The 25,550-nt window shown below is 42.2% G+C and overlaps 2 protein-coding genes across 3 annotated transcripts in view; one reads left to right on the top strand and one right to left on the bottom strand.

The window, feature by feature from the left end:
• Window positions 1-9,661, bottom strand: part of lpp (LIM domain containing preferred translocation partner in lipoma) — a 234,874-nt gene extending 225,213 nt beyond the window's left edge. Inside the window, exon 1 of one of the 2 annotated variants that reach the window (XM_072684124.1) lies at window positions 9,643-9,661. The gene's annotated coding sequence lies outside the window, so the exon portion shown is untranslated. Of the gene's footprint in view, window positions 111-9,642 lie in introns of those variants that run through there. The other variant, XM_072684123.1, reaches the window with a different exon arrangement.
• An 11,042-nt stretch (window positions 9,662-20,703) lies between these two features.
• The window catches only part of bcl6aa (BCL6A transcription repressor a), a 31,173-nt gene continuing 26,326 nt past the window's right edge, over window positions 20,704-25,550 (top strand). Inside the window, exon 1 of the mRNA XM_072684121.1 lies at window positions 20,704-20,757. Within this exon, the coding sequence (XP_072540222.1) occupies window positions 20,730-20,757 (28 nt within the window). The 5' untranslated portion in view covers window positions 20,704-20,729. The remainder of the gene's footprint in view (window positions 20,758-25,550) is intronic.

Raw genomic sequence — 25,550 nt, 5'->3', positions numbered from 1 at the left:
TGCGTTCCAATCTAGCCAGGGAGCTCGAGCAGCCCGGACTAGCGCACTCCCTAGGACGCTCGGGGATTTCGGCGTCCAGAATTCCGCGCGCCGGCTGAGTGTTCTAGTTAGTGCTCAAGTATGCAATTTGGAACGCAGCCACCGTTTTTCCCCCTAAATCTGGGAGAGTAACAGGCAGTGACGTCAGGGGCAAAATTCCAGCACAGCCCTGTCCACAGTTGCCCATGTAAGGCAGTGCAGCTTAGCCTCAAACTCGTGCAATGTCAGTGTCAAGCTCGTTGTGCAATGCAAAGAGCTCGAATCAATCATTGTGTTGCAGGCAGTGTTAAAGGAGTGGTGCGTTAAAGGATAGTGAGTCCTGCAGGCTACTGCTAAAAAAATGAGAGCTGGATTGCAGCCTAGAAGTTATTAGGACTGGTTTATATGAGTGGAAGAAAGCCATTCATTTCATTTCTTTGTCACACAAAACAACCAGTTAAAACAGCAAGAGAGATTTGGGATGTACTTAGTGAAGGGTTTGAGAAAACTGAACAAACAGTGAGTCTGCAACACAATGACTATGTTCAAGATGAAAACTCTTAAACTTTAAACTATAGTAAAATGTACTTTACTAGAGTAAGCTTTCGCTAATGCTAGACACATTAATACTCCATGATATGATCAAACCTGAAAATGGATTTTCTTAGCCTAACGATCATAATGCTGTTCTGTAACACAGCGTCCTCAGTCTGTTGGCCTTATTCACCTCTTCGCTGTTGGCCTATTTCACCCAGGTAGTCTTAGTCTTAGTATTTGTACTAGAATACATGTTTAGGATGTTCTACCTACCTCTAGGTTCGGTGGCGGTGACTTTTACTTCTACCTGAGACGTGTTTACACTGAAGTACCGTGACCCTGTAGCTCTCAGAGAGCTGAAAGAGTGTGAATGTTAGCCATGGAAGTCACACTGGCTTGAACACAGCTGTCTGTGTAAGTGTGTGTAATGTAGAAGCCTGCCTCGCTCTCTATGCTAACATGTCCTAATGCTAGAAGCATAAACAATCCATGTTCATGTTGTTAACTTAAAAAATATATCAGCTTAGCCAAAAGTGCCAACACTATTCCCTTCAAACAGAGGCATTCCCTCTGTCGGCCTCATTCACCTCTTGACCCTCTCCGGCCAGGGTGCTCCGAGACAAGGATCGTTCCTCTCAGACAGCACTCAGCCGCACACCTGCAATTTGCATGCTCTTTGCATGTTTCTGCGCTCAATGCAAAAATCATAACTGCATCATAACTGCACTCCAGACTCCAGATTTATGGCTCTCTCTCTCGCTGCGCCAAAGAGAATCACACCACAATGGCACATGGCGACGCTGCTGACGTTTACAGCCGCTGAAAATGGCCGAGATAAACAGCAAGGTTTACCACATTTCTCTTCTCTCAATAATACAGCGGGAACATCTACTCAAAAGCTGAGCCTCTATGTTTTCCAAAACTGTCTAAGTATCATAATTTTGGTTGTACACAGAGTTTTAGCACTCCAGAATGAGAATGAGGCGCTGATGTGCACTAGAAGAGCGTTGTGGCCCATTGTCTCTAGAAACAACAGCCCCCCACCACCACCCAAAGCAGCACTTTCATTAGCGAAGTTTCCAAGGAGAGGCAAAGGGACCCAAACAAGTTAAAGCCCTGCAACTCATCAAGGTCTAACTGCTTTACCTCCTCACCTACAAGGATCCTGTTTTTTTATTTTTATATAACTTAATAACAACTCAATACTTTTGAATTGTTTTCCATGTAGATACTAAATATCCACAATAATATGTACACAATAATAACATAATAAAACAAGTGCCAGAATTCAAATGCTAGGAATTGGCTTCATTCATATTTTAGGATACGGACTGACAGGATAAATCAACCAGTATAAGTAGAGGAGATGTTTGGCATTTTAGAGCAGTGGGTATAGCGAAGAATATTTACACCAGTTGGAATAGGGAAGAGCATTTTAGAACAGTGGGAATAGGGAAGAGCATTTTATTCCAGTTGGAATAGGGAAGAGCATTTTAGAACAGTGGGAATAGGGAAGAGTATTTTATTCCAGTTGGAATAGGGAAGAGCATCTTAGAACAGTGGAAATAGGGAAGAGCATTTTAGGACAGTGGGAAATACTGAAGAGCATTTTAGAACAGTGGGAGTAGGGAAGAGCATTTAAGAACAGTTAGAATAGGAAAGAATATTTTAGAACAGTGGTGATAGGGAAAAGCATTTTAAAACAGTGGGAATAGGGAAGAGTATTGTATCCCAGTGGGAATAAGGAAAAACATTTAAGAACAGTTAGAATAGGGAAGAATATTTTAGAACAGTGTTGATAGAGAAGAGCATTTTAGAACAGTGGGAATAGGGAAGAGCATTTTAAAACAGTGGGAATAGGGAAGGGTATTTTAAAACAGTGGGAATAGGCAAGAGTATTTTATCCCAGTGGGAATATGGAAAAACATTTAAGAACAGTTAGAATAGGGAAGAATATTTTAGAACAGTGTTGATAGAGAAGAGGATTTTAGAACAGTGGGAATAGGGAAGAGCATTTTAAAACAGTGGGAATAGGGAAGAGTATTTTATCCCAGTGGGAATAGGGAAGAGCATTTTAAAACAGTGGGAATAGGGAAGAGCATTTTAAAACAGTGGGAATCGGGAAGAGTATTTTTTCCCAGTGGGAATAGGGAAAAGCATTTAAGAACAGTTAGAATAGGGAAGAATATTCTAGAACAGTGTGGATAGGGAAGAATATTTTAGAACAAAAGGGAAGAGCATTTTGGAACAGTGGAAATAGGGAAGAGCATTTTAGAACAGTGGGAATAGGGAAGAATATTTTAGAACAGTGGGAATAGGGAAGAATATTTTAGAACAGGGGGAATAGGGAAGAGCATTTCGGAACAGTGGGAATAGGGAAGAATATTTAGAACAAGGGAATAGGGAAGAATATTTAGAACAGTGGGAATAGGGAAGAGCATTTTAGAACAGTGGGAATAGGGAAGAATATTTAGAACAGGGGGAATAGGGAAGGATATTTTAGAATAGTGGGAATAGGAAAGAATATTTTAGAACAGTGGGAATAGGGAAGAACATTTTAGAATTTTCTTCATTGTTTTCTAAGGGAGCCTTAGCTTCAAACCTTTGTTATAGCTAACCCCACGATAAGGAGGCTGTCCATGTTTACATGCTCCAGACACCTAGACAGTGATCCAAATAACATAGGACCTACACAGTCGTATGTTACCCATTGATCAAAAACATATAGGATGACAAAGTTGCTTTTATGGCATGAAAACAATCTTCAACTACATCATCATCATAAAGTACATGCTAAATTTTACCCCACACTACCGTGACCCACTGTCCCTTACCTTACTGAAAAGATATTCAGCCTTTGCACTCGCTGAACCCTTCCCACACACAGCAAATGCACCGACAGGACTCAAAAGTGAAGCTACAAAGTGTACACTTTCTCATATATCTGATCTCAGAAAACTCTATCATGCATCATGAGGCCAATATAAAAAAGAAAATAAAAATGCCCGACGTCGTGTTTCTGCTACTAGTTACCTTAGCTACACATATTAGAGACACACTTGTCCTTACTGACTCTTGCAAGCGCTCAAGCTAAAAATACCTTGAAGAAATGAATCTGCAAATTTAAAGGGCTTCTTTCCTGAGACCCACTTATAAAGTTTTTTGCTTTTTGCTCCAAAAGCAGTCAAAATTAATTTTGCAAGAATTTTGCTACCAGAAACAAGCTGCTTCTATCACTGTTCCTTCAAAGCTGTGATCACTCTAGAAATCTGTGGCAGGATTGGAAGCCTGCTCACCAAAAAGTCTTAGCACGCTACCGTTATGCTGACTTCCTAACGATAAAGAGTAAAAATAAACAGTTATAATAATTATTACTTGATACTGGAGGGAGCACAGTGCTGGATAAACTGCAAAAAATCACAACTAGATGATAATACAGTCTCCTGAAGTCTCTTCAGTCTTTCTCTTTTATTAGTTCATTTAGAGGCAGTGGGGAATAAATGGTTGTGAGCAGACACACTATTGGTCAGGGTCACAAATTCGCAGGTCACAGTTTATCATAATTGAACCTTATGCAAAGTTCTATGTGTGAAACATATTCGCTCCTGAAATCACTTGCTTTGGTTGAGTTGGATGTTATTTTGCTCTCAAAAATGCACAGACAGACGTCAAACATCAGCTCTGTTTTGATTGAATGCCATGGAATCCGCTACATTGCTACATATGCACCAAAGTCATTCATAGTCCATCTTTGCAACGCTGCCAGGCAGTTATGTCCAGTCATACGAGACCAGTTTGCTATCTGTATGAATCTGTATGAGAGGTGACCAAACTACTGGACACTGAAGGCCAGATTACCATTTCAAAACCATGTTTTAAATTACTGAAAAAATCTGACTAATGATCTCCACATCAAGGCAGGGGCTTCCTCCGCTCATAGCATAACCAGCAAACTGATTGGCCCATTTTCTTGAAAGGTGGGTCTTTACGCATTACGAAGTCCTATTCATATTTCAACCAGTGGCCGGTCTTCTCATTTACAACACCTCTGAAAGCACTCAGAGTTAAAAGATCTCTGGGAATTGCAATGTCAGTGGGCGGGGCTAAAATAAACAAGTAGGCTGAATAAACAGAGAAATGTAGATAAGTTGAAGTGAATTCAACACATATGGACTGGGTCATCTTGGAAATAAGAGTGTTTACATATTACTTGAAATGTACTCATTTCAGTAAAGCAAGGAGTATTTAGATTTCCATGATAGAGGCCCTTTAAGATGAATTTAAAAAAATGAAAGTATTAAGATATCTAAGCACAATTTACATTTACATTTATGGCATTTAGCAGACGCTCTTATCCAGAGCGACTTACAAGGTTACTGGCATTACAGAGGTGGGTCAGTGTAGTGTTAGGAGTCTTGCCCAAGGACTCTTATTGGTGTAGCGCAGCATGGTCACCCAGACCGGGAATCGAACCCCAGTCTCCCACATGGTATGGTAGCTCAGTGGCAGGTAGTGGTGTTATCTGTTGCGCCACACCAACCACAAATTTATTTCCTGGAAGAAGAACATTCATCAGACTTAGAAGGTTAAGCGCCATTACTAACAGGGTCTTGACATTCCTCATGTACTGAATGCAGAGCTCCAGTTCTGTCAGTATCTGTCACCATGATAACTAAAGCCTGAGCTAGACGATTTCATAAATTTGATCAATAAAGGGCACTATTTTGGAACAACAGAGAGATTTTCAAAGGGCACCACATTAAGGACACATTAGATTATGCACTGACTACTTTCTCCTGTGGCAGAACTGATGCAATAATGCAAGCAAGCATGTGTCTTTAATAGATGATAACACTGTACTGTAAGGTAGTGTTCTTCAGCAACAGGCTGAACCTTTCTGTCTGTGACAGTCTATATAGGATCATCAGGTAACAGTACCACAAGTACAGAAACGACGGCCATGCTGCCACCAAACCTTTATAACAGGGAAACTCAGATCAAGAGACAGATAGTTTCCATGATATTAACAATAAACTTCAATATACTCGCCAATTAATGCAAAACCCACTGCACGAGTGTGTCTGAGTCGTATGCAAACAACAAAAGAGGGCCGTTAAGATGCAGTGTTTGACTAGAAGCACCACGTTGCCTCACTTCAGACGTCGTCGACAACCGATTAACTCGCGCTCACACGGGAAAACAGCAGCCAGAACACCACTGGAAGATGAAGACGGAAGATAAATCAGGCGGTCGTGCCTCGTTCTGCCGTGGCTGGCCCCATATCCCCCTGTGTGCAGGTTCCAGGGCATGTTGGAAAGGTAATCTCATTTGTACTGTGTGACAGCTTATTTGCAACTTTGCTTACTGGCAATTTTCTAATGGGTGCCGTGAGTAGTGCCTCCCCACTCTCTTCCACTTCCCCCTCGCTCTCTCACAAAGCTGATCAAAAGACACCCCTAAACCCAACTGAGGACAATTACCCCAGTGCCAGCATTAAGCCTGCTCTCCAGCCATCAATCAAGTGGCAATTAATGCATTTTCCTACAAGTAAACGAGCTGTGCACCAAGAAGGGCGGGCTACAGGAACGGATGATGAGGGGTGAGTAAGCAATAGGAAACACAGCGTAAACACGCCGCAGCTTTTAGGAGCGTGTGTTAGTCACATTAGCATGCTGCATGTCAAGAGCCAGTATCGCATGTGTGAACATAGCGTGGGCCGCGTAGGCTGTTCCAAAGATCAAAAGGTGAGAATAAAAGAAAAAGCACACAAAAAATGAATGAGGTGACAAAACAAGGCCCTGTTGTGCGACACTCTCGGATCTTTGTGATATTTCTTCTCCCTTTTTTTTATTTTCTTCTTTTTTCTTTCTTTTTTTTATCATCTCGCAACACAAGGCTAACGTCTCTAGCGTCGGATATCCTGTTGTACATGCGCTTCGTTGGGGGCGACACTTGCCTCTCCTCATACCACTTCCTCTGAAGCACGAGAACAACCTCAAGCAGATGTGAAGAACACAGAGAGAGCAGGTTTCTACTGGCAGCATCACCTTTTATCCCAGCTCTAAAACAGAGGCCAAATGCTGACCCTTCGTAGCTCTTTACAGTAGTGGAGCTTCATCCATCAGAGAGAGGGAGAGTACATACTGTATATTGTGTGTTGGCCATTAAACATTAAAACCACTTATGTAATAATGTGTAGGTCCCCCTTATGCTACCAAAACAGCGCTGACCTGTTAAGGCACGAACTTCACAAGATCTACGGTTGTCCTTCTTTGGAGCACTTTTGGCAGGTTAACCACTGCTTACTGGAAAAACACCACATATGATCTGCCATTTTGGGGATGATCTAGCTCAGTCAATATGTCTGCTTCCAACACATCAAGACAACAAGACAATCATATTCACCATTTGTGTCGGACACAGATGGAATTTGGCCTCCGCCTTTAACCCATCCGTGCAGTCAACACACACATACACACTAGTGGTGGGCAGCCATTGTTGTGACGCCCGAGGAGCAGAGAGGGTCAATGGCCTTGCTCAAGGGCATAACAGTGGCCCATGTATTGAACCCACAACCCCGTTATCAGAGCCCAGAGCTCTAATCGCTAAGCTACCACTGCCCCAACTTCACTGTTCATTTGCTGCCTAACACCCCTGGATATGTCAATGTTATTCACTTCAGCTGCCTGTAGTTTTAATGTTGCGGATAATCAAGGTACTGCAGATTCAGTAGTGTCAAAGTGTCACCATAGTCCCTTTAGAAAAGTACAGCAGATAAGCACAAACCTAATGCCACCATGCCTAATGTCAGGCATGGGCTAGAGGGGTATGAAGGCCCCCAGCATTGAACTGTGGAACTGTGTTCTCTCTTTGGATCCTGCTTCATCCAATACTTCTGGGATGAGTTGAGGAGTTAGGAGGTGGGGTGGTGATAATCCAACATTCTGACCTCGCTAACGCTCTTGTCGCTGAATGCAATCAAATCCTCACAGTAGAGACAGTTACTCACACAAAAGCAGAATAACTAGTTTTTAACACCCATGATTTCAGAAGAAACAATGAATGAGCAGGTGTCTCAATACTTTTCTCCATAGAGTGTATGTCATACATAAAATCACCAGCCAGTAATTCAGACATCCCATCTTAGACAGACTAACACATTTAAAGACCAGGACTAATCTGCCCATAAAGGTGGATCCATATCAGCAACAGGAAATATGGAAATATCACTACGGCTGGGATACTGTTTGTGTGCGGAATATGGAGCTTGGCTCTATTATCGTTTCCTCCATCTGTCACTGTAGTTTCTCAAATACAAATACCCAAGCAAGAAGATGAGCTCAATACTGTAAACGAAGAACCATAATAATCCATATGTCATTTTGTCACTGAAGCAGTAGCTCATGGCGAGACCTAATGACAAGCCATAAAGCTTCTTTTTTTCTTTCCCCCCTCTTTTTAACTCAAATGTCGGTCACCATCCCAAGTTGCACATAAAATCTATTGTGAATCCTAACAGCGATGGCAAGCCTATCATTCTTCAGACGCATGCATGAAAAGACAGTTAGAGAAAAGGTAGGAGACACACAAACCAAGCACAAAACCGCGTGTCCTCAAGCAACTAATCAAACAACTCCCCATCTAGATCTAGACGTGAGATTACACTAATGAATTCTAATTTGAATGTTTAAGCATGTAAATATTCATCAGGATAGCAGAAGCAGACAATCTGGGCCTGCGGCCGCAGCTTTTCGGAATTGAGCGCGTCACAGAAGAAGCAAGCCCAAAACATGGTTTGGAGACATGGAGAGACATTATAAGCTGTTTTGCTTTCTCCCCCCTTTTTTTTTTTTTTTTTACCATTTTTCAAGATAGGAGGGGAAGATGGATTTACCATCTGATGTCAAGCTCTTTGAAAAATCAATTTTTGAGCTTGAGAGTTTGGAAATCGTGTTAGTTGTGTTGTTGATTTTTCTGATCCGTCTACATGTTGAATAAATTCTATGGCTTCTAAATACGTTACCGTCCCTGGGCCGCCGAAGGGATTTGGTGACTTCGTCAGAGTTTGTTTTGAAGCATGCATGCACAGAATTTCAAGGTAACCTTTTTAAAGTCAAACTCTGTCTTTGGTCGAGGTCTGATGAGAAGAATCAGCAGTAAACGAGAGACAGAGCACTGGGTAATTCCTCACATAGAGCTCAGACTCCACTGGAGGAAGATTAAAAGGCGCAGCGCATCTGAAAACATGAGGGTACGTGTGAAGGGAGGAGGGGGTTACGGGGGAAATGAAGAAGATGAACATTCTCTTTTCATGGATTCCTTTGTTCTCTCCAGACAATAATGTGACCACAATAGCAATCAGTTGATAAGCAGTTTGCGCGGATCTGAAACCCTGCATTCTGAGAATACAATTGCACTGCAGCCACAAAACTCTGAAAATTGTTGTCTCTTTCTTGAAGAAAAGAGAGAGGCCTTCCAGGGAGCTAAATTATCACAGAACACCACCGAGTGAAGGCCAGCGTCTCTCCAGAGAAAACATCTCTGTGATATCCCGCTTGTTTGTGCTTCGGAAAAAAAGAGCTATCCGCCAGACAACGTGAACATATGTGTGTGTGTGTGTGTGTGTGTGTGTGAATGTGTGTGTGTGTTTAGTAAGCGAATGTCAGCATCTGTGACATTTTTCTCCCCCGGCTTCCATCCACAGCGCAGTTTAAGGATTCCATCTCCCTGAAACGCATCATTATCAAGGTATGTTAGAGGAGGAAAAATAACGGTGGTCTACAGAACTGCAGCTGGAGTTATGTAGTAAACACTGAATGGGACTATGGCGTACGTTTGCCTTGATACTAATTTCTTCACCAATTGTGATTCTTCAGGACGATTCACCGATTCAGTGAACCATGAAATCTGAAATTTCAGAATCAGTAAAAAAACAAACTTGATTCCTGTCAAAACCTCCATTGAGTACAAAGGTATGCATTTTCCAGGAGATACTTCTGATGGGATTAGGTACCAGCTAATCCACTTCAATAAAGAAAAGGGGTTTACATTTTGGTTCAAATATACAGTGAAAATCGGACTTTTCACCTGTGCAAGAGCTGGTGGATCTCCAGACCTGACCACCAAAACCCCATCAGATAAACAGCACTTTCATCTTTGAGAGAGAGAGAGAGGGGGGGTGAAGCTCCACTCTAGCTTCAGATCTGAAAAGATCTAGAGGTGCTTCTGGTCACTAATTCACTGTGAGAAGACGACGTAACACTGTGAGTCTAAAAGGATGTTGGTCAGTTTGAGAAAAAAATGGATATAATTACAATTCTGTTCTTCTGGTTTCCTCAGAACAAAGGTCTGGTTGACCCCAAATCCAGACCTCAACATCATTGAATGTGTTTGGGATTACTTAATAAAAATAATAAGAAGCATCAAATAAATGATTGCAACTGACTGTCAGACTGAGGAGCAATTCCTCACCTGGACAAAAACACCACGGTATACAAATGATAGCAATTATTTGGCATTATTTTAATTGTAACATACAGCATATGGACAAAAGTATTGGGACACTGGCTCTTTAATTGTTTTTTTCTGAAATTAAGGGTTTAAAACAAGAGTGCATTCTGCTTTCTGAGGCCTTTCTACTAGATTTTGGAGCATTGCTGTGAGGATATGAGCGTGAGGATGAGTGTTAGTGAGGTCAGGATGTTGGATTATCACCATCCTAGCACCATCTTTCCTGAGAACACAGTTCTCACAGAGCACTGCTCTACAGCTCAAAGCTGGGAGGCTTTACACCCCTCTAGCCCATGCCTGGCATTAGGCACAGTGCCAATAGGTTCATGTTAGTTTGCTCCAGAGAGTCCTATTCTATTGGCAATACTTCTCGACAGGAACTGGACAATCTGTGGGTAAGCATTTGTACATCTGTGTCAGCAATGGGTGCAACTTCAAGTAGCTGAATGCTTTCAATAGAAGGGATGTCCACAAACATTTGGACATATAGCGTATGTCTATTTGGCATCTGCCAAATACCACAAAGGAAAAAAGGAATACCAGCTCCTAACGTAAGCAGTCTCTGAATGTGAATTGCAGCTCATTACACTCCTCCACCAGAGGAACTGTCAGAGGCGATGAGAAGTTTGCAGCATCACAGCTGAGAACAATGAGGTGAAAGTCTGAACTAGCTGCAGTTGACAAGCAGTGAGAGCTGATAGGGTAAATGTGGTTTATGAGGACATCTGCACCCAAACAACAGCAATTGAGGGAGAGAGGGCAGAAGGAGCACAAATAATGTGACACAGAGCTGACTGGACAGCCAGGCCAACAAACTGGGACAGACACTTTCTTTCTCTCTCATCAGCTTGTCTCTCCATCCCTCCTCTCAGTGAATTCCCTTCATCATGTCAGCGCCGCCGGAGTGGCGTTACCCAGCAAACCTGCACTGATCTGGTCCTAGACACTGGGAGCTAACCTGACAGGAGTGCTATGATCCATGTAGGCAGAGAGAAGTCACTGAGCAGCGAGGGCAGATATCCTCGTGCAGGACAAGTGAGGTGTTCTCACTGCTTGTTTTAACACCTAAAAGTGACAAGGCCTGTAGGTGGGCCTGCACGTCAGTTTCTCACTCTCAGCTCTCATTTTCAAGCATCGTTTTACTGTCATATCAAAACCTTGTAACTATTTTGCCATCATTTGAAAATGCCAAATTGTCTTTCTCTATGTTTAATACGTTACGTATCATATGTGAGCACTCACCCTCCCAAATTTCTAATATACTCAGATCTTAGCACATGATAAACAGGCCAGTATAAATAGTCTAAAATGGGTTACATTTACATTTATGGCATTTAGCTGACGCTCTTATCCAAAGCGACTTACAAGGTTACTCGTGTTACAGAGGTGGGCCAATGTAGTGTTAGGAGTCTTGCCCAAGGACTCTTATTGGTGTAGCGCAGCACAGTCACCCAGACCGGGAAAATGACTGGAATTTGCATATATGTAACACTATAGTGAAATTAGCAAGATTCATAGTAAAAAAATGCTGAATGCATAATTCATAGGTGCCAAAAATGCATTTAGTTAGTACTGTTGTTTGAGGTATAAATAGTAAGAATGGATAGGATTAAAAATGCCCAGATGTGGTTTTACAAGCCCAATAAAATCCTGTTTTTTCATTTCATGTTGGTCTCATGGCCGGTTTACCTCACCATAAACCACGTAGCATTGCATAGCTTTGTCTTTAACTGTAGCAAGAACAGAGAACAGGTTGCTCTAATAATAATAACAATAATAATAATAATAATAATATTCTTGTAATTATTCCCGAGCCTTTCCAGATAGCCTTGGTTTCCACCATCCAGCATCCACATACAGCAGAACAAATATACGAGACAGGGGCAGTCACATAGATCACAGAATATATGTGGCCTAGACATGAGGTGCAAGTTAGTTGGGTAGTATAATAGTAATAGTGATGGCTGAATGCACTGAGTACACTGTCCTAAATGTATTCAGTGACATTGCTGAGTAACACTGAGAAAAATACTGAATGTCCCACGCAGATTTATCAGTCTACTCATGCTTTAGCAGGAGCTGTTTGCTAATAGTTTTTGGTAGGAGGGAAGAAAACACAATACCAGGGGAAACCCACACAGACACAGATAATGATCAGAGTAGGGACTGAACCCTCAACCCCAGGCCCCTAGAGCTGTGCAACATGAGCACTACCTGCAGCTCCACCTTGCTATCTGCCTATAGTTTTATGCTAAAATTAAGGCACTCTGGTAAAATGACATGTTTTGTTGATGTTCTTTTGGCAAACAAGTTAAATCCTTCTTAAATGTGTCAGATCTGCAAATGTGCAACACATTGTTTATATATTTACTGAGCTGAACAGATTGAAAACAAATTTTTTTTTATAAAACACACGTTTTATACCGCTTCATTTCTTCCAATATGTCACATGTTGCAAATTAATAGTTCCTGTGTATTAAAACACTGTCTACAGCTGCTGTCCGCATCAGAGTCAAAACCCTGGCATTGGCCTACAAAGCCAAGAATGGATCAGCCCCTCCATACTTGATGGCGATGGTCAAAAGTCAGTCAGTACCAAGACGCTGTCAAGCTTCAAGTACGGTTTGGCTTGATCTGCCATCCTTAAAGATCCATGGAAGACAAGCGCCCAGGCTTTTTTCTGTCCTGGCACCGAAGTGGTGAAACTACCTCTCCTCCTGGGTGTCTGAATGGCTGAGTCGCCCGCTGTCTTCAAACGCTGACTGAAGACCCACCTCTTCCGAGAGTACTTGGCCGACGTGTAGTGTCAAGTTTTATGGTCTCTATGGCATCTAAGCTTAGAAGTATCTTTTGGATCCTAGTCTATACAAACTAGCTAAGGGTATTTTCTGAGTAAACAGCGAAGCACTTTTGGAGAAGAGTGTCTGCTCTGTGCCTTAAATGTGCAGGTAATGTAACGATAAAACAACGTTTACATAACTTGTTTTCACTTCACAAAATCAATGCGACTGTAAACAAACTCTACCATGAACAGGAAGACTTTGCGGTGTTCTCCAAACTCTAGAAAGATAACAGAGTGAGTGTGGCCTGAGACGCTTCCTCTTACAAGCAAACCACCGAGGCATCTTCAGCAAGCTCTTCTCAAGGTATCTGTCCTAAGGTGCAAAATTCACACAGCCTCGCACAGCACGGTATTAGCAGCGGAAAGACACTGAATTGGTAGAGAACGCATGGGAATAAAACATTCATTCCATCAATCGTGAGCACACTTGTGCTCATGTAACTGAGATGGTCTCCTGTTACACATGAATATTCACAAAGAATACTCAGAGCCATTGCTCGTCTTTATATATATGTATTTCCTTCTACAATCTTTACCTACATTTTCATGGAAAACCCTTTTCTTTGCAACGGAATAGGAACAGAATAGAGTCTGATTACTGTATATTTAAAATGTACCATGGATTGCATATAAATGCATTCACTCATCCATCCCTGTTCTTATCTGCTTCTTCCTGGTCAGCAAGGCAGGAATACCCCCCTGGACTGGGTGCTAGACCATTGCAGGCTACCGCACACAACCATTCACTCACATACTCACACCTATGGGTCAATTTAGCATTGCCAATTCACCTACCATGTGTGTTTTGGTAGGTGGGAGAAAAACAGAATACCCAAACGCTAGAAAGCTAGAACGTATGATGGCACCTTCCACTGACTATTAACTCTGTCCTTTTAACATGTGGTGCGAGGTCGCTAAGCGATTAGACAGCCTTTGCATACGTGCGCGCAAGGCCATCCACAACACTTGAGGAAGGAATTATTTTTCTCTGAGAGGTGTTTGTATGAGTGCTTTGAAATCAGAAGGTCACTGACGTAAGTCTTCCATGGCTTGTTTTGCATATCTTTATTCTGGTAGATATTTAGACTGAAGAGTTGGGTCAGTGTGGTACAAAAGGACGAACACTTGAAACTTAAGACACAATGTCCAGCCATAACATACATAATACTCCAATTCAATCCCTTAATATATCCCATATATATATGTGTGTGTGTGTGTGTATATATATATATATATATATACTACTTGATTATTAATCATGAAAATGTATATCTTTTTAATAGTGTGGATTTTCATAGTTAACCACAATGTTAAAACAATGTTAATGAAGTTCATCAGAAATGGTAACTAACGAAAATATTGATCACACTACTAACAGTTCTGGCTGGAATAGGCTTTCAGACACTAATACTACATACATATTAAATATGAAATCATTTAAATTTCCTAAATGAACCAAAAAAATACATTCTGAATAGAAGTGATCAATGAAAAAGTAAATGCGGTATTCTCTTGAGTGACTACACAGTTAACACTTCAGCTAGCAGTGGTTATTTCACTGTCACACAACATTGCTTCTAGGCAACAAATATATGATATTTCTCATAGCTTAAGATGTGTATATGACATTGAATGTTTAAAAAATGAGGTTTCAAAGTGAGATGTAAACAAAGTTAAGGCAGCATGTTGTTGGGTTACGTTGGTAACTCCTCTTGCTTCATTATTAACCCTTTGCTCGTCATTACATATGTATTACGTCACTGTAAAGTGAAGAAACTGGGTTTGTTACCCTGAGGCAACATCATGCAACATAATACTTTCTGTCTACTTACCCTGATCAGCCATAACATTAACACCACTGACAGGTGAAGCGGAAAACACTGATTTTCCCATTACAATGGCTTCTGGTGGCTAGTACCTACCAAAAGTGGTCCAAAACTGTGCATGGATAGTGAAAGCTAGTCCATCTGGTTCAATCCCACAGAGCAGCTATTGTTGCACAAACTGCATTTGGGAGCTGCAGACCTGCTGACGAGTCAAAGTTCACATGCTGACCACCCTGGCCACCACCGAAAGCACCTACAATGGGCATGTGAGCATTAGAACTGGACCATGGAGCAATGGAAGAAGGTGGCCCGATCTGATGAATCATGTTTTCCCTTAAATCATGTGGACAGATGGGAACATTTGCGTCTCTTATCTGGAGCAGAGCCGCAACCAAGATGCAAGCCAGCGGAGGCTGTGTGATGGTCGAGCAATGTTCTTCTGGGAAACCTGAAGTACAGGCATTCATGTGAATGCTACTATGACATGTACCACCTACCTAAACGTCGCTACACCTTCTCATGGCAACAATGTTCCTTAGTGGCAGTGGCCTCTTTCAGCAGCACCTGCCGCACAGCAAAATTGTTTAGGAATGGTTTGAGAAAGATGATAAAGAGTTTAAGGTGTCGACTTGGCCTCTTAATTCTCCAGATCTCAATCAAATGAGATGTATTGGAGAAAAAAGTCCAACCTATGGAGGGCCTACCTTATAAATTGCCGGAATCTGTAGCCAACATCTTGGTCTTCAAAGATCTTGAGCAGTCCATGCCTTGATGAGGGCACCTAAACAATATTAAAAATAATAAATATATGTCAATAAGTCAGTTTAAGGGGTCTTTTCTGAGGAGATCTAATGAACTTCTCTTTTAAGCAATATAAAACACAATGAGATGATTGAACACAAGTGGCACAGTTAAAGCAAAATATTCAAAGACAGTATCCATTCTGTTTCCTTTTTGTCTGAGGCTACAAATGTCAGGCAATGCAAACGTGTGAGATTAGGTCTCTTTGACCTTTACTGAAGCTGATAGCCGTCCCCATGCATGTCAGCGAGCATCGCTTTGACACGAAACATGGCCACCATAAAACCCGGCGCTAGATTACATGGTCCCAAAGTTGCATAGGAGTCACCTCTCTTGTTCTGAAAAGCTATTATCACAGACTGACACAATGATTACAGGATCATTTGATAAAGGTCATCGTTAGCACAAAAACTCCACCAGATCTCTCCAGGAACCTCCACAGAAGCCATCGACACGGATCCTGACAAAACGGCAATGACTGAGATGTGCATACAGTACATAGCTCGGACAAGAAGAAGAGCATGGGCAATGGCCTGAACCACTCATGCTGTGTCATGGAGCGAGGACACCCAGAGTGTGGGAACACTGATGGCATTTCAGTCTCTTATTTATGTTCACTGAAGTACAGCACACATTCTCCAAAGTCTATGAAAGGAGAGCAGATGAAGGTTGGTATTTAAATCAGTACAATCTACAGGGTACACTGTATACAGTGGCATGCAAAAGTTGTGGCGCCCCTGTCAAAATTGCTGTTACTGTGAATAGCTAAGCATATACAAGATGATCTATTTTCTAAAATATTTCTTTAATATTTTAAGCACAATTACTTTTTTATTTCAATCTTTTACACTTCCAAACATTTGTGCATCCTCCAGTACTGGGTCAGTACCTAGTGACCCTCATATTTGTGCACAGTGCATCAGTGCACCACCACTCTAAAGTCTGCTAAATCTTCTTGAAGGTCAACCAGGGTTTTGGTTTGCCTTTCTAGCAATTTAACAAAGAGGTGTCTCTGAAAGTTTCCATGGCCTTTCAGACCTTAACTGGAACTCCACTTTTATTTTTTAATTACATTATAGACCGAGGACACAGCTATCTGAAAACACTTTGCTATCTTCCTCTAGCCTTCTTTTGTGTTGTGGGCGTCAATTATTTTAACTTTCAGAGTGCAGAGACCTTGACGATAGTCACTGACCAAACTTTTGCATGGTGTGCTTTCCTTTTTTCCCAATCTAAAATTGTACAAAACAAAAACATACACTAATCTTGCTTTAAATCCTCACCCTAACCCATGGATGCCCAAATGTTTGCATGCAAGTGTACATAAATGTATAAAGAGCAACTGTGATAAAAATCAATGAGTTAAGGTCACAGTTAAAGAGTGTCTTCTGTATGCAATAAAGCTGTGAAAGTGACATTGCATTTGTCATACAATGAGTGAATAGGTTTGTGGAAGCTTTAACTTAATGTCAGAGACATTTCACTTAATTAAAACGGCACTTTAAAGAGAAACTTTAAAGAAACTTATCAAGGCACTATTCATCATGGTGGCAAGAGATAAGAGACATGTTATGTCTGTAAAAGCGGGAGGACCGATATTAAGCCAATGCTGTCAGATGATATTTGTCATGTAACACTTTTGCTTGAATACCAATGCATAAATATTTATGAAATGTATGGGACTATATCAACCTGGATTAGCATTAATGAGAAAAAAAACATTTTTATTTGAATAAATTAAATGCTGATATTTTTGTACAGCATTAATTAAATAGGAAAACCAACACATGATCCAATATTGGTCAGCCAAAAGCCAATATGTTTTTAATACAATTATTTTTCAGTACTGATATAAATCCCATATTATTGCACATTCCATTATTAAATGGTACAAACATTAAATAAGCTAGTTTTCAGATTGAACAGTGTTTTACCAGAAGAATTAGATTCATTGCATATATACCCAGAAGACATGCACAGGTCATTTGGATAGTAAATACAATGGTTATACTGGTACTGCAGACTAGTCTTAATGCATCATTTCACCACTGAGAAATTTAACTATGCAGCAATCAGTGGAATTTACTCTTCAACTGATATTAATAACAAATAATCCATTTGCTTATCTTCATCTGGCATACCAGCCATGCAATGTGATCAGTTAGCAATAAGGCCATTTCAGCTAAATTAACTGTACATTTGATTACCCACACACCACACATTTCAGGTACACTTGTTTCACCATAACCGTCAGTCCACAAGAGTCATACTACTACAGTGCAGAACGGAGGATGACCCCTTCAGCCTGAAGAGCTGTTACAAAAAAATCTGCTGCAATATCCTGATTTTGCAACATCATAAAAATGACTAAACAGCTCAAACTCCTTTGTTCGAGAGCTTGGGAGAACGTCCTGAATGCTTGCACCGTATCTGCCCCGCACATATATCAGTGAAGAACAGAAGCAGAATCGCAACACATGGAGTGCCTTTAAGCCCTAAATGTATTCGCTAAACTGTTTACCAACCAAAAACATCATGTTGCAGCAGAGCAAATCTTGCATTTATGTGAGATTCAAAATCAAAAGTATTCCACATTTGCCAAACATAATCTGTGCTTGAAAATGAAATAATTACTCTGGTAATATGTATCATAGCTCTTATGCGCAAATCCCCCGCCCCCCTCCTTCATTTCTTTTTCAGGCCTGAGGCGTAGTCTATTAAACTAATCTCCAAATGTAACAAGACAAAATCCACTTCTCATATCATGAATGGGAAAGGTTATGACGGACTGCTGTGAATTTGAATGCAGCAATTTGCATGTAAAAAGCAAAAGCAAGGCTCACAGGCCTCACAGAAACAGTCGGAGGCCGACAGAGGCCTGTTACAAACCTTGTCCTGTTAGCGGCGAATTACCGCTGAGGGTCAGCTGAGACTGAGGTCGGCTCAAACGGCCCCCGACCCTTTACAGATTAACAATGAGCAGTAATGTGGAGAGATGATTCAGTGAGGGAGCTCGGGGCTTGACCTACTGGCAGAAGTGGGTCAAATGTTTCAGTATTAATGAGACAAGGCATGAATCTGCAATATCCATACGACACTGAATCACCAAATGATTCACTCAAAGCGTGATATCTAGAGAATAACACGTGGCTTGCGTTGTGCCCTGCTACACATTATATGAGAGAAAAAAAAACACTCCACATCAGACATAGTTAGAAATTAGTCCCAGGACTGGAGCCATGCACTGATCACACTGACATGCAATGACAGCATTAAACAGCATCAGGTGAAATCCGCCGCTTCTGCCTGGTGCCATGGGTGAGAGTGATCCGTCACAACGCATTACTGCATTAAGAGTGTCGCCCTGCGCAGCGTGTGCGTTCGGAGTCTTCTCACGACAACAGCCCCACGGTGAGCTTTCAACCTTAAACTTTAACGGAGCAGGAGGCTCCGGCAGCGTGCAGCCATGGGGAATATCTCACCATAGCACTTACGGTTTTGGGACGCCAGGCCTCTGGCAATCTGGACTGTCATTTTAGTAGGCTTGAAATGAAAAAACACGACAAGGCTCAAATCCAACGCTTCACCTTTCTCTCTCTCTCCCTTTCATACTCATTTTCCCTCCATTCAGGCATATGGCTTGGGAGCCAAACCGGCGTGGATGTCACTTAAACGTAAGGATTAAACTTACAGGAAATAATATGTGGCCCGCACCCGATTCCAAGAAATGACAGACAACGTGCCAGGGGATGTGAGTGGCAGGCGTAGCAGGGAGCCAAAAGGCAGGATAACGAAATTGAGTTGATTACAACAGATTATAAAATATTCCATAATACCCAAGAGTTTAATGCCTGAAAATACGCCGCCACAGAGCGCGGAAGCTGCACTGGCCCCTGCGCTCCCTGGCATTCCCGTACAATTTTTTTTTTGGCCCCCAGAACTGGCACACCCCATAGCTTTACCCATGGCAGAGCTGGGGCAGAGTGACATCTGGAATGATGTAATATCAACTCCCCTGCTAGACAAGTTATAAAGAGCAATATCCAGCTTGCAGGATTGAGATCAGCTTAGGTAGATTAATGCTCTAGGACACTGAAATGTTTGTTGTATAAAAAGCTCTGTTTATAAAACAATGTGTCATAGCGGTATATGAAGGACTCTAATCTGGCAGATGGCCCATAACCCGGGAGCCGCTCCATATTAAGGAGAACAGTAGCCCAAGGTTTAGAGTTCATGCGCCTCAATGAGATTTCAGATTGTGCCTCGTTCAAACGTATTATAAAGAGAGAGAGAAAGAGGGAGAGGGGGTAGAGCTAGAGAGAGAGAGTGAGAGAGAGAGAGAGCAAGCGAGTGAGAGAGTGAAGAAAGAGCGACTGGGATTATAGCAAGGGCAGTTTAATCTGTGATTTTTTTCTTTGCAAAAGGGAGCACGCCCCGCAATTTTTTAGCATTCATGGAAAGTGGACCGTGCGAGTGCACAGCAATCAATGAACGCTAGAACGCAGTCGGCCTATCAGCTCCAAGTGCCACCGATGCCCTCTGGACCGCTCGCCTGACGCCGAGCGCGCTCAGTCAACTCCGCTCACTTCAGCTCTCTCGCTGCTGCGCCCATCCTCCTCCTCCTCCTCATCATCCTCTTCATCCTCTTCGCTCGCGCTCGCTGGCAGACGCATCCCGTGGTGGGACAGCTTCTAAGCTCCAGGGTTTATTCTTGGTTTTCGGGAGTCTGAGGGAAGGAGAGAGACACAGAGTGAGAGAGAAAGACCGAGGGAAGTCAGCCTTCGCCTTCGCCTTCGCCACCCTGAACGCCAGGCACCTTCCTCAGCACCATCACCCTCAGCAACATCCTAAACCCTACAGCTTCCCGCTCTGCAGTCCCTCGCCGCCTGCCAGCTTTCGTTCCAATCCGGGCTGCCGCCGCTGAGCCGTCCCGGTCTGCACACTGCCTGCTCCCCTCACGCTGAACCCCGGATGTCTGCTTCTCCCCTCAAGGCATCAGTGCTAATTGAGCTCCGTGACTGATAACTTACAGAAGAGAGAAAACAGAGAGAGAGAAAACAGCAAGCAAACCTCCCGCCACCCCAAAACACCACTGGCAGCTTTTTGCGGACTCTGACCAGGCAGAATCAATCCCAGCAAGACGTGGTGAAGTTGTGACTGCCCACTGCCCCCTGACTCGCACCTCCGCTCCCAGCATGCCCCACTCCATGCAGCAGAACCACGGTGAGCATGTCCTTCTATTCTCTCTTTATCCCCACCGTCCTCCCCTCTGACCTCACTCCCTCCCTAACGTCCCGCTCTTCATCCCTGCCGGGGCTGCGCTTAGGCAAATCCACACTGAACCCGGTGAAAAGCAAACAGATTATTAAGAGACACAAAGACACAGACAGGGAACTGAGTAGAAGTGGAAGAATCCTCCCTAACAAATGAAAAAGCGCCTTTTTTGAGCGGTGGGAAATATCGGCGGCATGGAAGTGAAGACTTAAGAAAGCTGCGAGATGAGCATCTGGTCTTCTCTCGCAATGGTGTGTTTTGTAACTCATTTCCCACCGGCTGTAATAAGTGAGAAATTCCTGCTTAAGCAAACAGGCATGCTCACAGTAAACTGCTGCCTCTATTACACCAGTTATGTCACATTACGTTGAACGGAAAGCAAAACCTCCTGCTCTCTTACTACCACTGCCAATTCAGCCCCAAACACAAGTCAATTACATTACTTTAATTAAAATACATAAACTCTATATACGGTAAAGCAGCAACCAGTCCGCGCTGCCAACGTGACCCGCACCGCCGTCCCACTTCGAATGCATTTTTAATATGATAAGAATGTCAAACGTGTGGGGTTTAAAAAAGAAATGGAGCGGGGGACTCGAGGAGAAAGCAGGGCAAGTGCCTGAAGCTGTTTGGACTCAGTGCTCTCTGTTAATCTAAGACTGAGTGAGTGTTTTCTCTCCTCTTGGCATTTACTAACACAATCTTAACAGAAGAAAATGCTCTCAGGCATTGAACTCCTATCCTCTTATTTACTTATGCTTATGTAATTCACTGCTATTTGACAACATATTAAAAATAGTCACCATCTACATAAACATTCACTGCCAGCTGACCTTGTGTGTGTGTATGTTTTGACAGATGGGACCATACATAAACATATAGATGGACGCAGAGATGGACAATCATTTTCAGAAAGATTGCATATGAATTAAAATACTGTGTATAATTCCGCACAGAAGAAAAAAGTGAGATTCAGATCTCCAAATTTTCACTTTTTGACAACTGCATTGTTCTGGGCTGCATTGGGCCAATAGAAATACTACAAAATGACTTGTAAAGCCAAGGTTTTTAAATGACACAGACAATGTTACAATAAACCAAGTGTTTGACATTAGTTTATAAAATGATAATTCATCATAAATAGTAGCAAAGGGAGTTTATACTTAAGAGACAATACTTGTCCAAGGGTGGAATCAGATGGGTCTTGCAATGGCTATTAATAATTGTCTCACCAAAACAAACCACACGTCGAACACAATACTCCAATACAGGGGAACAACTCAAGGGTTTAGTAATGGCATTAACAGCCATAATAAATTTTCATTAAGTGTTCAAAGTGGAATACATACAATTGGTCAACTCGTAGTTGTTAGAGAAAAAGAACCGTAGGTGTTGCAGGTACTATGCATGGATCAAAATTAACCCAAGAACCAGTTATTATGACTAAATAAGTGTTGCAATCTAATGAAATGTAACTTCTTGCCTCCTTTAAAGAAATATGCATGCATACCTACTCGATGATTACATGTTAATATGAGCAAATATACAAACATAAAACAACAGAAAAAGGTTTGATTGAATGTACATGTAATTCCACACAATCTGCATGTTTCCTCGTTTTAAAAAGATGGGGAATAAAAAGAGGCCAAATCTTAATCAGTAACGTTACCCTCTGCATGTATTAAATTAAGTCAAGTGGATGTCATGATCACTTAAAATCACCTATGATGAACACAGTGATGAATCTCTACACTCTGCATGCTTTAACTGATCTCTGTCTAATTCTCTGAAGTGAAACAGTCACGAAGCTGATTAAGAGCACGGAGGATATAACCCTGTTTACAGATTTAGTTAAAGCTCATTTTGCGCTCATATGCTCACATCCGCAAGCTCGCTCTCTAAAACTACGGGCCTGCTGTCTGTACTTTTTAAAAACAGGGCTTCTGCTCAGGAGCAGCTACTGTCCACTCCGCTGGGCTTCTGTGCCGGTCAGTGTGCTGTTTTACACGTCTGATTTGTTCAGGGGCTGGGGGGTAGGAGTCTACAGTACTTATACAGGGAGGGCAATAAGGCTCTGTTCAGCACAGAGGTTAAAGTGCTCCCTGTGAGAAGCTTTGCAGAGAGAAATGGCCATTCACGGAATCACACAGGAAGAGATTGCATGTCTCTGAAAGTGATGCTTCAACTGCTGTGGATTTTGAAACGTTAGAGTCAACTATAATTGATGAAAATAGTTTTTAGACTCCCACTGTAGAGGCTTTGTAGATGTTTACCTTCCCTTCAACTTATGCTAAACTAAATCTACCTTTATTTTTATCCATTTAAATCTAACCCCGGCCCTTATCCTAACCTTAACTTCAACCCTGCTACTAAGCTCCTAACCCTAACTCTGATGAGAACCTACAGAACATCTCTAGACGGTTTGTTAATCAGTTTGCAATCAATTGCAATTTTTTGTGACCAAAAATCAAACACAATATGAATTTCTTGAGTTATGTTCAAAGGCTGAACACAAAACATAATTCAAAATAATAGTAAAATAATGAAATCAAATCAGAATCTGTTTTGAGGTCAGCGATTTGCACCCCTCGCTATTTTTCCAGGGATTCTTTTCGCATTATTGAACGATGCATTTTGTCTCAGGTGTGAAAATCAGCCAAGCATGGTCAGCGCTGGTTATGTCACAGCAAGGTCGCATAAATGCCACGGCACAGGTCAGAACGAGCGCACCCAGCAATTCTACATTCTGCCCCTCGGTATCCGCGAGAGCGCAGACCCATCCACCCCGAGACTTCTGTTTTGCCAGGGGTCGATCTGAGCTCATGCGTCTCTTAGGTCGAGACCCGCTTGTCTTGCTTCAGTTCCCACCACTATGATCCTCATCATGAGCAGGGGCTTTTTCTCCCACCGTGATGACACACAGCTCCAGCGGTGACGCTGACTCGAGCTGATGTGTTTGCCATAAACATTAGCAGGGCGGTTCAGGAGGAGGCAGAGTCAGGTCCAGTGCAGGCGAGTGTTGATGGGTGACTAGTTCCATACACAGCCTGGAGGCTGCCGGGGCAGAATGCATATGCCTACGCCATCTGTGCCCCTAGTGTAAGCACACTATTGGAGAAAGGTGACTACAGGGGAGGGGATTGAAGGGGAGGAGTCAGAGCCTTGAGACCTTTTCACTTGACCCCTAAAAAATTGGCTTGTCTTTTAAAAAAATGATTAGTGTATACTTTATGAGACCCAGGGTAGGAAGACGAATGTGGGAGCAGTGTAGAAAAAGAGACACGCAAGACAGGAAAAGTAACAGGGAAATTACCACGGACATACAGTTTTGGAGAAGTGGCGGGGAAAAAAGGCAAAAACTACTGCAGAAATAATTCTGCATTCTTAAACACACCCGGCTTTTCTGTGTCAATCACAGCCTTATCAGGAAAAGCAAATAGATAGTGATGGGTACCATCACATCCATCAAATTTGACTGCTCACATTAAAGGCGAGAAAAATACACTCAAGTGTTCTGAGGTTACATGGTCAAGGATGTTGGTGATATACAGAGAGATCCAAAAGTTTGAGAATATGCTGATTTTTGAACCATAAAATACTTAACACATGGTTTTAGAATTAAAAAAATATTCACACACAGATCAAGATATTGGCAAGACAACTGCAAAGATGTATGATTCTGTCATTGTCAGAGGATTCTCAGTTGGTTCAGTCCACTCATCGGAGGCTTCTGACTAATACCAGCCTAAATGTCTATTTTTCACTCAAATTTAATTACAAATGAATGCAAAATAGAAGCAATTTCCAATTTCTAGCCCCTCCACTGCAGGTATCAAAATCAGAAAGAAATACACTGTTAAGAGCACTGTTGACTGCTACTGATTTGATGACAGAAACAGATTTATAACAACAGAACCTTTTAATAATTTGAAAAAATGATTAGAAATGTTTCATAGAAAAATCATCTGCCCAAGGATTTGCCAAAAGAGCACTCTAATGGCATGGATTTGGAACATATATTTCGTAGTCATTTGAAACCCACCCAACAAAATATACATCTGCAAATCCCACCCCAATAATCCCATGTAAATTGATATGTTATTAAAAAGGCCAAAAAGCACTTCTTTATCTGCTTTTTGGGGCTGTGGAATTGGTCAGAGTTGGAGGCCAGCCAGATCAAATCAGTTTTGAGAGTGGGTGATTTCAGAGGCTTGGTCAAATTGCTTTCATCCAGGCCAAAAGCTCCTGGTTCCATGTTACCATGGATTACACTCCACTTAGTGCGTCTGATGGGGGGGGGGGGGGGGGTCTAAATAAATAAATTAATAAATAAATAAGCCCTCACAAAAGCACATGAACCCCCAGCACAGGCCTAATGCTCTTGCATTTGGGCCAGATTGGATTTCCCAATATCCTGACTTTTCAGATATTAAAAAGCATGTGGACAGGCCATACTCCCTCTATTAACTGATGCTCAACCCTAATCACTGAAGCACAGCTGCCTTAAAAGCTGATGCAAATTAGAGAGATCTGACCGGTTCAAACCTAACTTCAGTGGAGCAGCTACAGTCACAGAGCGAGGGAAAGAACGAGAGAAAGAGAGAGGCTGTGACAGACAGAATAGACAGTATGAACAGAACTGATCAGTCCTCTCTATTTCCTCAGGCCCCAGAGTAGCCAGTTACCCAGTTAGATAGCACGCAATGCTGTTCCCCATTACAGTAGAAAAACATTGTCTTATG

This window comes from Salminus brasiliensis, chromosome 7, assembly GCF_030463535.1.
Source record: "Salminus brasiliensis chromosome 7, fSalBra1.hap2, whole genome shotgun sequence".
NCBI classification, from domain to species: Eukaryota; Metazoa; Chordata; class Actinopteri; order Characiformes; family Bryconidae; genus Salminus; species Salminus brasiliensis.
This window is presented reverse-complemented; position numbering and strand designations above follow the sequence as displayed.